At 48.3% G+C, this 13,824-nt stretch overlaps 1 protein-coding gene across 4 annotated transcripts in view; it reads left to right on the top strand.

Moving 5' to 3' along the window:
• Positions 1-13,824, top strand: part of IL1RAP (interleukin 1 receptor accessory protein) — a 49,503-nt gene that overhangs the window by 11,026 nt on the left and 24,653 nt on the right. For 3 of the 4 annotated variants that reach the window (XM_075761247.1, XM_075761244.1, XM_075761246.1), the window contains exon 2: positions 5,932-5,999. In XM_075761247.1, coding sequence (XP_075617362.1) covers positions 5,933-5,999 — 67 coding nt within the window. In that variant the 5' untranslated portion in view covers position 5,932. Of the gene's footprint in view, positions 1-5,928; positions 6,000-13,824 lie in introns of all 4 variants that reach the window. The other variant, XM_075761245.1, reaches the window with a different exon arrangement.

Raw genomic sequence — 13,824 nt, 5'->3', positions numbered from 1 at the left:
CTGCCTCGTGCCATGTCCTCAGTTGCCAAAAAGCTGGCTGAGCCACTGACCGAGAAGATTGTTTCTAGGTTTTCTTGGATTTATTTTGGTGGTGGTGTGGGTTTTTTGGGTTTTTTCTTTCTTTTTTTCCCCGAGGTACTTGGTAGACCTGGGCGTAAAGCTGTGTGTGAGCACTGTAGCTTCCCAGCGCTGGGAGCCAGTGCTTTCAGGTCCTGTGTGACAGTGGCCGGCTCTGGCCAAGGAAGACAGAAGATGCTTTGTGGTAGTGATGGGGGAGACCTCTCACCAGGGCAGCTTTCCATCTGATTCCCACTAGTTTAATTCCCCCCCACCTTCCGCCCCCCACCCCCACAAAAATAAGTATTTAATATTTGCTGTGATGCTAGCTAGTGAAAAAGTTTCAGTTTTCTCCTCAAATCTTAATGTTTCCTTTGGTTCTGATGATATAAAGTGCTTTTATAATAGAAACATTTCAGAACAAAATCCTTTCAGTAGGCTCTGTTGTCAGGCATGCACTAGCCTGGTGAGTGCAGCTATCCCAGGAAGCAGCGATCTGCCTTGGATGTGTCCCCATCAGATGCGCTGATTGGGTCACACTGACCGCTCCCGCAGTATCCCTGACTGCCGGCCAGGCTTCAACCCTGGCTGATTCCTGCTGAAATGTGCCTGGCTGTTAAGAAGCTGCTGCCAAGACAAATTGGGCTCTCTGCCCTTGGGAGAGATGCAAATGTTTTTCTGAGGACAGCGTTGGGGGCCCTTTGTTGGTCAGCGTGCCTGCGTTTGAAGTGATGAGTGTGGCATAGCGTGCACAAGAGCAGGGAAAGTGCTCTGAGCTGCTCGTGGTGTTCATCATCAAACTGGCACCGATTTCCTCCCTGTTCTGTTCCTGGAAGCTGTCTGGGAAGGAAAATTTTAGTGAATGTGCTAATTCCTCCTGGGGAGAAAATGCTGGACTTCTGAGACCCATCGCCTGTCTGTACCCGCGTCTCCAGAGATTTCAGTGTAACGTTAGGCTCCGTGGGAGGGCTGTCCGCAGGACTGGGCAGCTCGCTGCAGGAGTGGCCGTGCTTGGGGCTGGGCGCGAGGGGAAACGCTGGTGCCGCAGCAAAGGGCGATGTCGCGCAGTACCCAGATGGCCTCCGGAGGAGAGGCAGTCGGAGACTGCGCAAATCCTGGCTAAGTGGCACCAAGAAGGTTTATGCTACGGTAATTCCCCCCTTTGTCTGACTTCTCCTGCACATACTGAAAAGCAAAAGTGTTTCCTGGAGGGCTACAGGGCCTTTTCCCACTTTCCATTAGTGTTTTTGCTAGTACTTCTCTGCAGCTGCTTTTGCAGGCTGCCCTTTGTCTGCCTTTTGGATTCTTTGAATTTGCTTGGACTGTACATCTATTTCCCCCATAAGAAAACCCAGCAAACTCATCGAGCAGCCTTCTCCAGCGGTGCTGCATGATGATGCAGGGACCCAGGGCTCGTGGGAGCAGAGGAGCTGGGCCCCTCTCCTGAGCACCAGCCCTGCTCTGCAGCCCACCAACCTTCAGCCCCAAGTCCGCGTGGTATAGAAGCAAAGCATCTCCTAAGCTAGCCCACCCTGGTTTTTGCTAGCCTTCCTGTGTCTGCATGCCTTTTCCTGGGGCCAGTCTTGTGCTCTCAAATGCTTTTGACTCAGAGAAGCTTGGGAAGGAATTACAGAAAGAAAATAATATGTAAAATCTGCTCTGGCCGGTGTTATTTTTTTCCTCTTTCTGAAATCACTTTATTTTAAATGCCCTTTCAGCCAGAGCACTTAGTGGTAAGGTTTTGAAGGGTGCTTTTGTTCTGCATGCCACAGTGTGACTTCTCAGTGAAAAGCAAAAAAACCTGTCAGCTCTCCCTAGGTGCCGGTGGTTGGGAGGGACAAAGGCATTTTCTTGGAAAATGCAGCATTGTTCTGTAGAATTGATACAGTGTCTTTGAGAATAGGTGTATGGTAGTTACTTTGAGTGCAGCTCTCTGTTAATTATTTGACATCTGTCTTGGGTTTTATAATTGTTTGGAAAGCACGTAGGCTTTGTGGGGTCCGTGCTGCTAAAGGCAGGAGGGAACGATTCCTTGCCTAGATCTGTTTGGGAAGGGCGTTTTTATTAAAATGTGTTTTATATGAAAATATTAATGTTTTTTCTAGCATAAAGGCCACTTCTGGCCAGTATCATATGAAAAATGAAGCCTTTCCACCACCTCTGCTTTTAAGAACAGGACATACTTCCATGACTTTGTTCCCCCACCTCACTTTTCTTTGCTCCCCAGCAGACAGAAGGTGAAAGTTTGAAGAAGAAAATGGTCAGGAACAAAAAGGAAACAATTTCTGATTTAAAACAAAATGAATATTTCAAAAACCAAAATTAATATTTCAAGTAAGTTCCTTCAAAAAAAAAATAAATTCTAGCAACAGCAGTGATGGATTGTTTTCCCCAACCACTCTATGAATGATTATTATTAAAATGTTAATTTATGGAGACATTAAGAACGCCTCAGAGTATATTGGCCTCGTGAGAAGTTCCTGGAGCGCCGAGGATATATCGGAGCTCTCCAGCCTTCTTCTGGCTGCTCCGATTGCCTGCTTTCTAGCTGCGGTGTGATTTCTGAGAAGCTATATTGTTCTGCCCACTGATTTATTCCTGGCTCCCTTTAGTGTTTGCTTTTTTTTATTTGCATGTGTACTAGAAGGGAGGTCTGACCTTTTTGGGTGGACGCAGTTGGGTGAAGCCCTCCGCTGCAGCCTGGGGTTGGCACTCTCTGACCTCTGGCTCCTTTGGCTCCAGCCGGAGGTGCTGGTGTTTCAGCACAGCGATACCAGGTTGTGCAAGAAGCTAATGAGGCACCACTGCAATTGCATCATGTACAGGGAAAATGGCAACATGCTTTCTGATGTCACGAAACAAAGCAGCAAGTTGCTAGAAAAAGGCTGTGAAAACTCTTCCATTCCTGGCAAGACCAGGGTGGGTTGTAGTCCTGTGGCGTCAGGTTCTTACAGCATTGCAAAACCCACCCTTTCTGCAACTGAATGGGTGCAATGCTCTTTCCCTGATGTCACTGGCAGAGTCACGTTATCCTCCCTGGGGAGAAGCGATGGCATTGTGTGACCACAGGACTGTTGTGGAAAATACCTTTCTCTTTGGGTTATATCACAGATTTGGGGCCATTTAAAGCAAAGCATTACAGTGCTAGCAGCGCTGGTACATAAGAATTGTGCTACTAACCCAGCACGGGGACCAAATCATCAAATTCTGTGGCATTTATTGAACTTCTTGGAATAATCATATGCCACAGGAAAGGAGCTGGACTGCAGAAGTCATCCTGCCATACAATCCTCTCTTCTTTTATCTTTTTCTTCATTGTGTGTGTTTGAGCTCTCCAATTCTTTAGCAAAGCAGGAGAATCCTCTTCCTTCATCTCAGCTGGCAAACGCCAGCATGGTCAGGGCAACCAGGAGGTTGTGATGATCGCCTTGACTCTATGCGTGTGCCTTCCACGGTCCTTTGTATTTTGTGTAGAGTGAGAGCAGCCAAGGCTGTGGTCAGCTGAGTCCCATTCCTGTAATATCTGACAGGTTCTGTGTCCGTCTGTCTGCACTGATAAGTTCTCTGGAGGGTCTGGAATGAATCAGAAGTAAATCACTGTGTGCAGGTCTTTGTGTTTCTTGCTCTACCCGGCTATAAAATCAGAATTTTCCTACTAGCAGGCAGAACATGGAAATCTTAGATACCTTGCTCATGGGAACGGAGACCTGATGGCTCTTTGCTACAGTTGAAAGGAGCATGTTCTTACGAGCATAGTTAATGGCTGTAAATATTAGCTCTCTGCAGAGTTCATGTATCACGGAGTGAAACGTGGTAGTTTATTTTGGCCTCAGGCCATATGAATGGCCTTGGTCTAAATGAGAGAAACTCATCCAAAGTCAGTAGTTGCTCCTGCTTGCTTCAGGGCTGAATTCAGTCTGATTTGTGCAAAATACAGGAGAGAATCGCTAGAGAATAAAAGGGAGTTAGGACACACCGTGTATTTATCTAATGACAAATTCAGAGGGAACTATGAGGGATCTTTATTATGGGAATGATCCCCCCCACTTTTTACACTCCCTCTCTTCCAGCATCTGAATTCCTGAAAGTTCCTAAATTCCCACCAAAAGCACATCATGTTGGTTCTGTCTGTCCAATCTGATGGCATAAAGATGTTTTATCTTTCTTCAGCATTTCTGAAGGGTAGGAATACTTAATTTTGTTTCCTCCCTATGGAGTCTTCTTAAGTGACATTGGGAGCTGGTTGTAGATGGCAGTAGAGAAGGGTTTGATTAGCAGATGGCATTTCAGTTTGGATGAAAGACGTAGGGGACAACCAGCCCTCTCAGCTGAACCCCAAGGAAGAAAACTCACCTTCTTCCCAGCTTCTTGCCCGTTTCTGAAGGCCTTATGTATTCCGAGGTAGTCTGCAGCCCTTTGCATGGACTGTGTGGGGAAGAGCAGGCTTGCTCCGGATTTCCTTTGTGTCCTCAAGATGAGCCCAGCAGAGGGAAAGCATCGTACAAAGGCTTTTCAGATGCCAGCATTGAAAAGGAAGGATTCAATATCCGTTGCTGGATTTTGAGTAGTACAGTTCACACATCCCATTCTTGTTAATCTCTGCAATCTGTGCAATCTTAGGTGCTCTCTGCTTATGCTCGAAGCCCTTCTGTGTAATACATATATTATGGACAGGTTTATGAGGGGCATGTTTCAGGGAGCTCTGTGGCTTCTCTCCCCATCCTTTTAGCCCACCCTGATGGAGCAGATTTCCCTGTCATCTCATGAACGCGCTTCTGACAGTATCACCATGCTCATTACCGCATCTGCCTGGCGGAGCTGAGATGCTTTGATGAAGTTCACCCTTTTAACCATCTCTTCTCCCTTTGTGATCTGACAGCACCCAGGAATATCAAATGCAACCTTCGCCCCAATAATGAGAGCATCTAGTAAATGTCAGCTTTTGTGACGACCGGCTTATAAGTTGCATCCTGGAAAACCTAGAAACGCAGGGAAATTTAATTCTAGTGCGTGAACTGCTCTGAGAGCTGAACGCCAGCTACCGGAGCAGGCGGCAAGTGAAACTCTGGCAGTGTACGTTTATCTCAAATTACAGGAAATTGTGCTCCGTAGCAGGAACGGAGAAGTCTGAGATTTATTTTTTTGCCTATCAGTGCTGCTTTGAAAGTATAAACCTTTGTATGCTTTTCGGATATGATCTGAACAAACCTGGCACTCGTTTAATTCTGCGAGGTGGCCGTGCCAAGGAGGGTTTGGCTGGAAAGAGCTGGTGGAGCCCTGTCCTGCCTTGACCTGCCCGCGGAGCGGGGTGAAGCAGTCAGGACTCTGGCAGCCCCTTCGCAGGTCACCAGCAGAGTTAGTGAATTCGAACTACACCGGCATGGTTGTCACGCCGAACTGTCAGATGCGTGTTCAGTGCAAGTGTGCTTCAGCCGCCGCTCACCATCGCAAGTGCTTTCTGCTTTCGTTCTTAGAAACGAGCAGAATGAGGTCTTGGCGAAGGACTTGGGTGTTTTGGAAGTCAAAGCTTGGGATTCTGTGATTTCTAGCCTACCTTACTGCTTGTGCTCATGGACATAGACCATTCCATTGACTTAAGTCAATGAACTCAGCTGTCCTCTTCTGAGCCGTCACCTGCCAGGCTTGGAGAGCTTGTGCAGGTGCCTGCAGGCAGGACAGGGCTGACATACAGGTGCTTTTTGTAAGGAATCTTAATGAAATAAATTAAAAAAACCAGAAAACCAAACATACCAGAATTAAAGGATCATTGTGTGGGCAGAGGAATAAACACATACATTCAGAGTTAAAAAATTGTCTGTGGTGATGAAATATTGTAAAATAACCAGAAGCTCTGTGTGTGCTTTGTCTCAGCAGGATGAAGATGGTCAGTGCTTTGCTGGTTACGCTCTGGCTGTGTGTGGTCACCCTCGGCAGCGGCTCTGGTAAGGACGTGGCATGTGATGGGTCTGCCCACTTATTGCAGGAGGAGCTGATCTGAGCCTGTAGAAAGAAAACTGGCTGCAGTGATTTTTAAGCATTTACAGTATTCATGAATGAAACTGTCATGTGTAAAATAATTTACCAAAATGCACGAACGCGATGTTAGTTCTATGTGGGTATTGTGTAATGCTCACTTATAGAGGCTACGAGCATGGTGTAAATGGGGGCATTAGCAAATAGCAATAAGCAAAATTCAAGTTGCCCGCTTGGGCCATACTGTTATTCCCCTTCTGTGAGGGGTGAAACCAGGGCTCGGCACATGGTGCTGAGTTGTCACCGAGTTGCAAGCAGGACCTGGTCTTGAACCTGAACTCTGCTATTCGTGATTGGATCCGGAGGGGGCTGAAATTCCGGCTCTTGGATTCTGACTCATGCCTCAGCAGCTCAAAGGAGAGGGGAACTTCGAGTAAGAGGAGCTCTCATACCCATCTCACTGAGTCACTTTCCTGACAGGAAATATGTTGTCATGCTCGCAGCTCCTCTGGCACACGTTCAGCCCAGCTCTTGTGAAGAGGCAGATTGTGTGCGTCTCGGCTCTGGACTTCCTATTTGGGGGTGGAAGGAGACAGCGTGATTTGCAGGAGGCGAGGGGAAAGGGGGAGGGAGGGAAGAACAGGCACTGGCTTTATAGGGGGAAATATTCGGAAATAAGGGTTGTGCAGGGCATCCCCTCGTGAGCCCTTGCCCCTCTGCAACACTGGCAAACAAGCAATTATAATACCCTGAGAAGATGAACAACTCCTGTATCGTGGTCTCTTGGACCATGCCGAATTATCGGGGCCAGATTCGCAACGCTCTCCTCAGCAAGGTTCATGGCAGTGCGGGGCTCATTGCAGAGGCTGAAGGCTTGGGAGGCTTTTCTCCTCGGGTTGCCCAAAGGCTGCAGGTATTCACAGTTGGGTGTAGTCATCAGTAGGGGATGTCCTGTCCTGTCCTGGCTAACGGGGCCTGGTGGAAGTGGTGAGCAATGGGGAAACACCAAAGGAGGAAGTAGAAGAGACCTCGGTCGTATATTCAAAGCCCTAGGTAGTAGAAGTGCCTGGGGAAGGAGGGGGACCCAGCAACACGGATTGCCGCTGCTTGCTGGGAAAATCCCCGCTTTGCTTGTGCTTCTGGACGTTCTGTTCTGCTCTCCACCAACGCAATGTCCTCCTCCTGCTGAGGCAGCGTTACGACACCCCACGTGCAGTCATCTTGGGCTTTTTCAGAAACGGGAGGTAGGTGCAATTTGAATCAGGGTTGCCCAGGAAATGTTAGAGCAACTCTAAAAGCTGAGAAATGAGCACCCTGGTGTTTGGGTCACGCAGGCTCGTACCAATTGATCTGGCAGAACCCTCTGTGCGTTTCTGTGAGGTATTTAGTGCTTTTTAAATATTCCTCATTTAGCAGAGGTTTCCTGTATAGGGTGCTTAGAGCTGTTGTAGAGTGCTGCAAGAACATAAGTGTCAAAGGGTGATGCATGGGACAGTTAAAATACATTTCTTCTGCAAATCCACTGTAGTGTATATGTTTAATTTTCTGTAGGTCCGTGGGTGGAAGACCCACCGTTCAGTTCAGAGCTCCCTTTTTGTTCCACGGACACCATAAACCACTTTGGGCTGTCAAAATGTCTTTTGTTATTCATGACGGGCTTGGATGGCAGTTTGTACTTGGATGGAGGGGCAGCCGTCTGTGCAGCCCTCTGTTACACTGTGGGGTTTCCTGGGACTGGCACCAAAAGGCAGCTGGAGCTCATTTCACCCTTGGAAAGCCATAAACACAGACCAGTGTGGGAGACCGGATGTGATCTGAGAATGTTACACCAGTTGGGCTCACTTTCTCCGCTCAGAGCGGGGAGCGTAGGTGAGGGGAGCAGAGCGAGGTTATCCAGAGGGAGCGCAGAAGGTCTGTGCACAGTCTGCAGCTGGCCCAGCGGTCTCCTAACGCCAAGCAAGGCCATGGAGATGTGTAGTTCTCACTGGGGAACCTGGCTCCTGGGATATTTAAGGTGTATAACTTGGTAGGGATTTGTCACTTCAGCCGGATCTTTTTCCGTGCTTTGCTGTAACGTTCACGTGTATGATGTCAGGACCAGCTCTCTCCAGCGCAGGCTGGCCAGAGGCTGGGAAAGGCTGGAGGCAGGGGCAGGAGTCCTGTTGTGGCTTGCTGCCGCTTTTCCTGCCTGCCTCTGTGGCCCTTCCCAGGGCAGCGGTGTGGTCAGCAGCACTGACCAGACTGCCCAAGCCGAGGGTACCGGCTCTGCTGAGTCCCGAGCTCTCTGAGCTTACAGCAGTGATGAAGAGCCAACACTTACTAAATTTCAGCTATAAAACACCAGCGCTGCTCCGGCTATAATGCAGATGGCCTTTCCATCTAGTTCAGCCAGTATGGCTGACAGTCTCTGGCAGCGTGTCAGAAAGCTTCAGCGTTGTACTTCACCCGGTTTCTTACTGAAGAGACAAATCTGGAAACTTTTTTTTTTCCCCTCCAATAATTTTGCCAACAGCACTGTGGCTCTAAACATCCGTTCTTTGGGCTCTGCTCTTTCTGCTGTGTATGGAGGCTGGTGCTGAAACCAAATAATTTGCTGGAAGGGAGCTGCAAGCTGGAAGGGGAAAGAAATGTGATCTGAGTAGTGTAGAGTAAAAGATGTGGAGTCTAAGACTGAATTTGTGCCTGAGTCTGCTACTCACTCATGCCGTATGCCTGGGCAAATCTCTTCTGGTCTTGAGAATATACATGATCTGCAGTGCCTGGGTTTGAATTTCTTACTTGTGATCTTTGGGACGTTTTTTGTGATGGTACTTGGGGTCTTCTGCTTTCCTTGCCTCATTTCAGCCATCCTTAAGATGGAAATAAGGCTTAGATCTCTGCACTTGTGTTGTAGGATGCTTAAAGAACCCAGCTGTACTGATACCCAGAGAAGAATAGCAAAACCCGATGAACCCAGTTTTGGTCTTACAATGAGTTCCTTGACATTACTGAATTCATATGAGTGTATACTGGCTTAAGAGATGAAAAACCAGTCAGAGAAAGAACATAACAGCCAGTATGAATCTGGAATAATGTTATCTCCTTGCTTCCAAACAAAGCTAGCCTATGTTAGATACCGACGTATTCAGAAGATGTGGCTGTAGTCGTGGTCCTTGTTCCATTTTTCTCTCTCTGCTAACCAGGCTGCTCTCATTCTCCAAGAGCTCCCAGCTTTTGCAGGGTGAGGGCTGGGGAGAGGATCATGGTTAGGAGTGTTGTCTTGGGGAATTAGAAAGGACTGGGCAAAGCAGAAGAATATTGCTGCCAGGAGAGGAGGAGCAGCCTCTTGCTGATTATCTAAAGGACCCACCTAGAGTGAACGGGGAACTGCTGTGCAGAAATAGCCCTTCGGTGGGAGGAAGCACTGTGTTTGCATAGGAGATTCCTCTGACACCTCCCCTGGGGGCTATCAGATGGCCTGCGTGGTAGGATGAGCCCAGGACTGGGGCCAGCTTCTGCCCAGAGCGACACCCCAGCACGGCAGGCGGTGGCTGTAAGGCAGCCAAGAGCCTCTGTCCTGGGAATTTTATTTTGGGCTTTGCTGTTATTTGCTGGATGGTGAGCATGTCTCTTACGCTCCCCCATACCAGAGGCTCTCTGGCACTGGTTTCGTCCCCTCTGAAGCTGGCTCCAAAGCACCAGACATCACGAGTGCCGCTGGATTCAGGCGGTGGCTGGAGCAGCAAAGGTCTGACTGCTGCGAGCCAGAAACCGAGGTCTGGCTCTGGAGGTCAGAGCTGCCGCCGGCACCGTCGCTCCCGAGTGCTGATCTGTGCTGTGTGTCTCTCTCGTGCTTAACAGACAGGCAGAGCAGTTACTTATGGCCAGGGGAAATTTGCAGATTAATAAATTACTGTCTGTAAAACACTTTGAAGATGGAAAACCCTGCGCAGCTCCTCAGGATTATTACTGTATAGCTCTTATTCTACTGATGGGGTTCCAGTGGCCTTATTTGCCTTATGATTTGTGACAGCCCCAGAAGCTGAGAAGCTTATTTTAGTGTGTAAAGTCAAAAGAAAAATAGATTAAACTGCATTATTGTTTTCTAAAGAGACTAAATCCCTCCCCCATCATCTTCTCCTGGGATTTCCTGACTTCCTCCTACTCTTCCAATCTTGGCTTCTTGCTGTCCTAATTTAGGACATGATTTTATAACTATCCATACCCGTCTGTGAGTTACTGCCGTTGTAGAAGTTTATGGCACTTGGGGGTATGAAGTTACTCAACACTGACGGTGTTGAACGGCACATAGCCCTGAAGTGGATGGAGATAAAACCTGGAGAGCTGGCCTGGGTGCAGCCACCAGCCTTGCTCCGTGCCAGCCAGTGTCATGCCCACCGAGGAGATAAGACCTCACTTCTGCTTCTTGTCAGCTGAGGAGATAGGTTGTGAGGGGCAAGTATTGTGCAGGTGTCAACGTGATGGGACCCATCTGCATTGAAGTGCAGAAACGTGTGCAGGAAAGCAGCCCATTTTGGGTGTGTTGCTGACGTGATATTGGATGGTTGCTTTTGCTCCTCTGTATCAAACGGGGCATCGGGGAGGGGACTTCAGGGACCTGTCTCCTACCCTCCGTACCCATCGTGTCTCCCTGCTGCACTGCACAGTTGTGTGCTCGATCTCATATGTTTTATTGCACACAAGTGACTTCTGTGAGGCTTGTAGACCCTTACGGTACATTTTACTGCCTGCTGTGTTTTTTCAGTTCCCATCCTTGTCCGAGGACAACGGCTGCAGCTGTTTTTTATGCAGACATCTCTGTGGATGTCCATGGTGGGCAGTGCAGTGTTGTTGGCTGTATTTTAAAGCAGGCAACAGAGACCCTGGCTAAGTGCAATAACTAAGCTGCAAGGGTTTAACTAAGCAAGCCTGTGGCAGAGGCAGGGGTTGAACCTGGACCTTGTCAAGTCCCAGCCTGGTGTGCCAGGCACACAGAAGAGCCCCTGCCCCTGCTTGAGCACAGCTCTACGGTGGTGCTAATCAGGTAAACCTCCTTTTCATGCTGCCTCTCCTACACATGATTTTGCAACAGGCCATTCCATTTCCTCTCGCTGTCTCTCCTCCTCCTGTGTCACTCCGCTTTGCTTCACGCAGCAATTTCCTCAATGAAGTGGGATGGAAAGTAGCTGTTTGCTCCTTTTCTCCTTCAGGCTTTAAAGCAGTTCATACCCCTACCTTTATCATTTTGATCTCAATTTTTAAAAAAGCCTCCAGGAAAACATGTCAAGGTTGCTAGAAAAAAACAGAATACTTTTTTTTTTTTGGCCCAATTGCTGGAGGTAACCAAAATACTCTGTGCCACATACAGTAAACACAGCTTTATGCACAGATAGGGAGTGAAGGCACGGAGCTCACTGTGGAGGAGTTTTAAGACACGAACAACAACTACCCCTCCCCCCCTTTAGATAAGGAAACTTGGAGTTATGATCTATGGGTTTCGTTACGGAATCATCTTTTTTTTTTGGATGTCGTGCCTTGGCTGCTTCCTCTAAAGTCAGCAGAAGTTTACAGGGTCAGCTTTTTTTTTGTGAATTTGGCAGAGGGGAAAACCATCACACCTGTTTAAACTAGACTTTCAGGATCTAAAGTTAAACAACCACAATGTATAGGTGCTTTTAGAAATGACGAGCTGTTCTGCAACAGAAAGTCCTTTTCCTTTGTTCTTTCTTGGCTGTCCTATCTATTTAATGATAAAAGCAGTTGGGGAGAGAATCCATCCTCGTGTCCAGCATCCAGTGGAGCTGCTTCCATGGAGGCATCACAGGATGAACATGGTGGGACTTGGGAGAAGCGTAAAACCACGTTGTTGGTGCCATTGCAGCAGAACCACATGGATGGGGCTTGGCTGTGGGCTGTGTTGGAGCTGCTCACGGGGAGGTTTGTGCCAGGACCAGTTCCACTTACTTCCTCTGCTGGAGGGGCTGTGGGAGGAAGGCAGTGAGGTTATGACAGGCCCTTTTTGATAGTGCTTCCACTGGAAGTCAGATTATAAATTCCTGCGGAGTTCGTGTGGCTTCCAGGCTAAGCCTCCATGCGTTGAGCTATGAGTTTTTAGGCATTCTCTGACTGCTGTCACTGCTGCGGAGATAGTGGGAGCGAATGGTGAGAGCTAGCTGATTGCGGCTAGGGCTAACCCAAGTTCTCTGTCATTCCCACCAATTTCAGCGTGTTTGGATCTGTGCCTCTGCTCCTAGTTCAGGGAAGATGTTCTCATTTGTTTTGTTCCGTGCTACCCTCCCTCTGCAGTGCTGTATGGTCAGACGGGATACAGACCGCACGGGCACGCTGTCCTGCCACGCTGCCTTGCTGCTCAGCTGCCGAGCAGAGTACGGGGCCGGGGAGCGTGCTGCTGTGGGGTGGGCTTGTGCAGGATGTGCGTGTGAAAGGGAAAATGCAGACGCAGTGTAAGTGGAAGGCGCGCCCACGCGTGGCTGCTGGCCACAGCTGGTACCTCCTCTGCTCACAGCGCAGCTCCTCCATTCAGCCCGGCTTCCTCTGCTGCCTTCCCACCGACTGCTGAGAGCTTGAAAGAGGGTGGGGGAAAAAATTTTTTTTTTAAGGTAGCAATGATTAATTCTTGCTTAATTGCTTTGCGTGACCAGCTTTTTCTGCCTAATTGATGCTGATTCTTGCATCAAGTTAACCACTGGCCTGTCTGCGCTCCCCAGGTGGAGGCTGATTCCTATCAGCTTTGCTTTAAGATAATGCAGCAGGGACAGACAAAGAAAGTAGGAAACTGTTGAGATAGTGCAGCCCCATCTGATGCTACTGCTGAAATGGCATGGGGAAGAGGGGTCTGCCGTGCCATTCAACCAGCAGCATTGATGGCTTCGTGTCCTCCTGTTGCTGCCCAGTCCCAGTGTGCGTGCGAGGCGGGCCCCCTCCCAAGATTAGAGATGATTAAGAAGGGAGCATCAATTTGGCAAATGGCAGGGTAATTTGTGCCGGCATGATAGATGGCCTCTTATAAGGATGGGTCTTTATTATTTCTATACAGAAATTTTAACTAGGGGAAGCCTTTGTCTGTAGCCCCAGGGGAGGGTGAGGGAGGGAGGGGGTGGAGGCGGTGTGGAGCTGGTAGGGTTTTGGTGGTTGAGAATTTTTTTTAACTGGAGGTACTTCAAATGATTGCATAGAAATGCCAAACTGTGGCGAAAATGGGACAGTATTTCTTGATGTGGCCTTACTCTGGTTTTCCTTTTTGATCCACTGGTTAAGCAGTTTGTCTCTTCTTGAAAATCCAAATAATCACACTGATTTCATCTGTTTTGACTGCATGGGTGCTTGTAATGGGTGCTGTAGGTGTATTGCAAAGGAGCATTTCAGGTGTGTGTATTCAGAGCTCTATTCCCGAGGGGGTAAATCAGTGTAACAAGTGAAAGGTTAGGAAATGTTTCCAGAAATGTCTGTTTTTCACCTTTATGCAGCTGAGCAGCATTGTTAGGGTTTTCTCCCCCCTCTTATTTATTTTTCTACTTTGCATTTGGAGGAGCCACGTTCTTCAGCTTCATTTGGCTTCTGAGGCATCTGTTGTGGGATGCCTGATGTTTAAGGTTGTTGTAGCACCAGATTTAGAAATGAGGCAGAGCAATTAATCTAATAGAAGGGGTTGCTGTCCCTAATACCAGTAGTAGATATCCCCATGAACAAGGGTTGCAACACACAGTCCAAGCAAGGAAGATATTTGGAGTTACCTTTACCAGTTCATGCAAACTAGTACCCCATGTGCATCGGGGAGGAACAGCTGCACACCAG

Source organism: Balearica regulorum, chromosome 9 (assembly GCF_011004875.1).
Source record: "Balearica regulorum gibbericeps isolate bBalReg1 chromosome 9, bBalReg1.pri, whole genome shotgun sequence".
Lineage (NCBI taxonomy): Eukaryota > Metazoa > Chordata > Aves > Gruiformes > Gruidae > Balearica > Balearica regulorum.
Note: the sequence above shows the minus strand (reverse complement) of the source record. Positions and strands in the feature narration are given on the sequence as shown.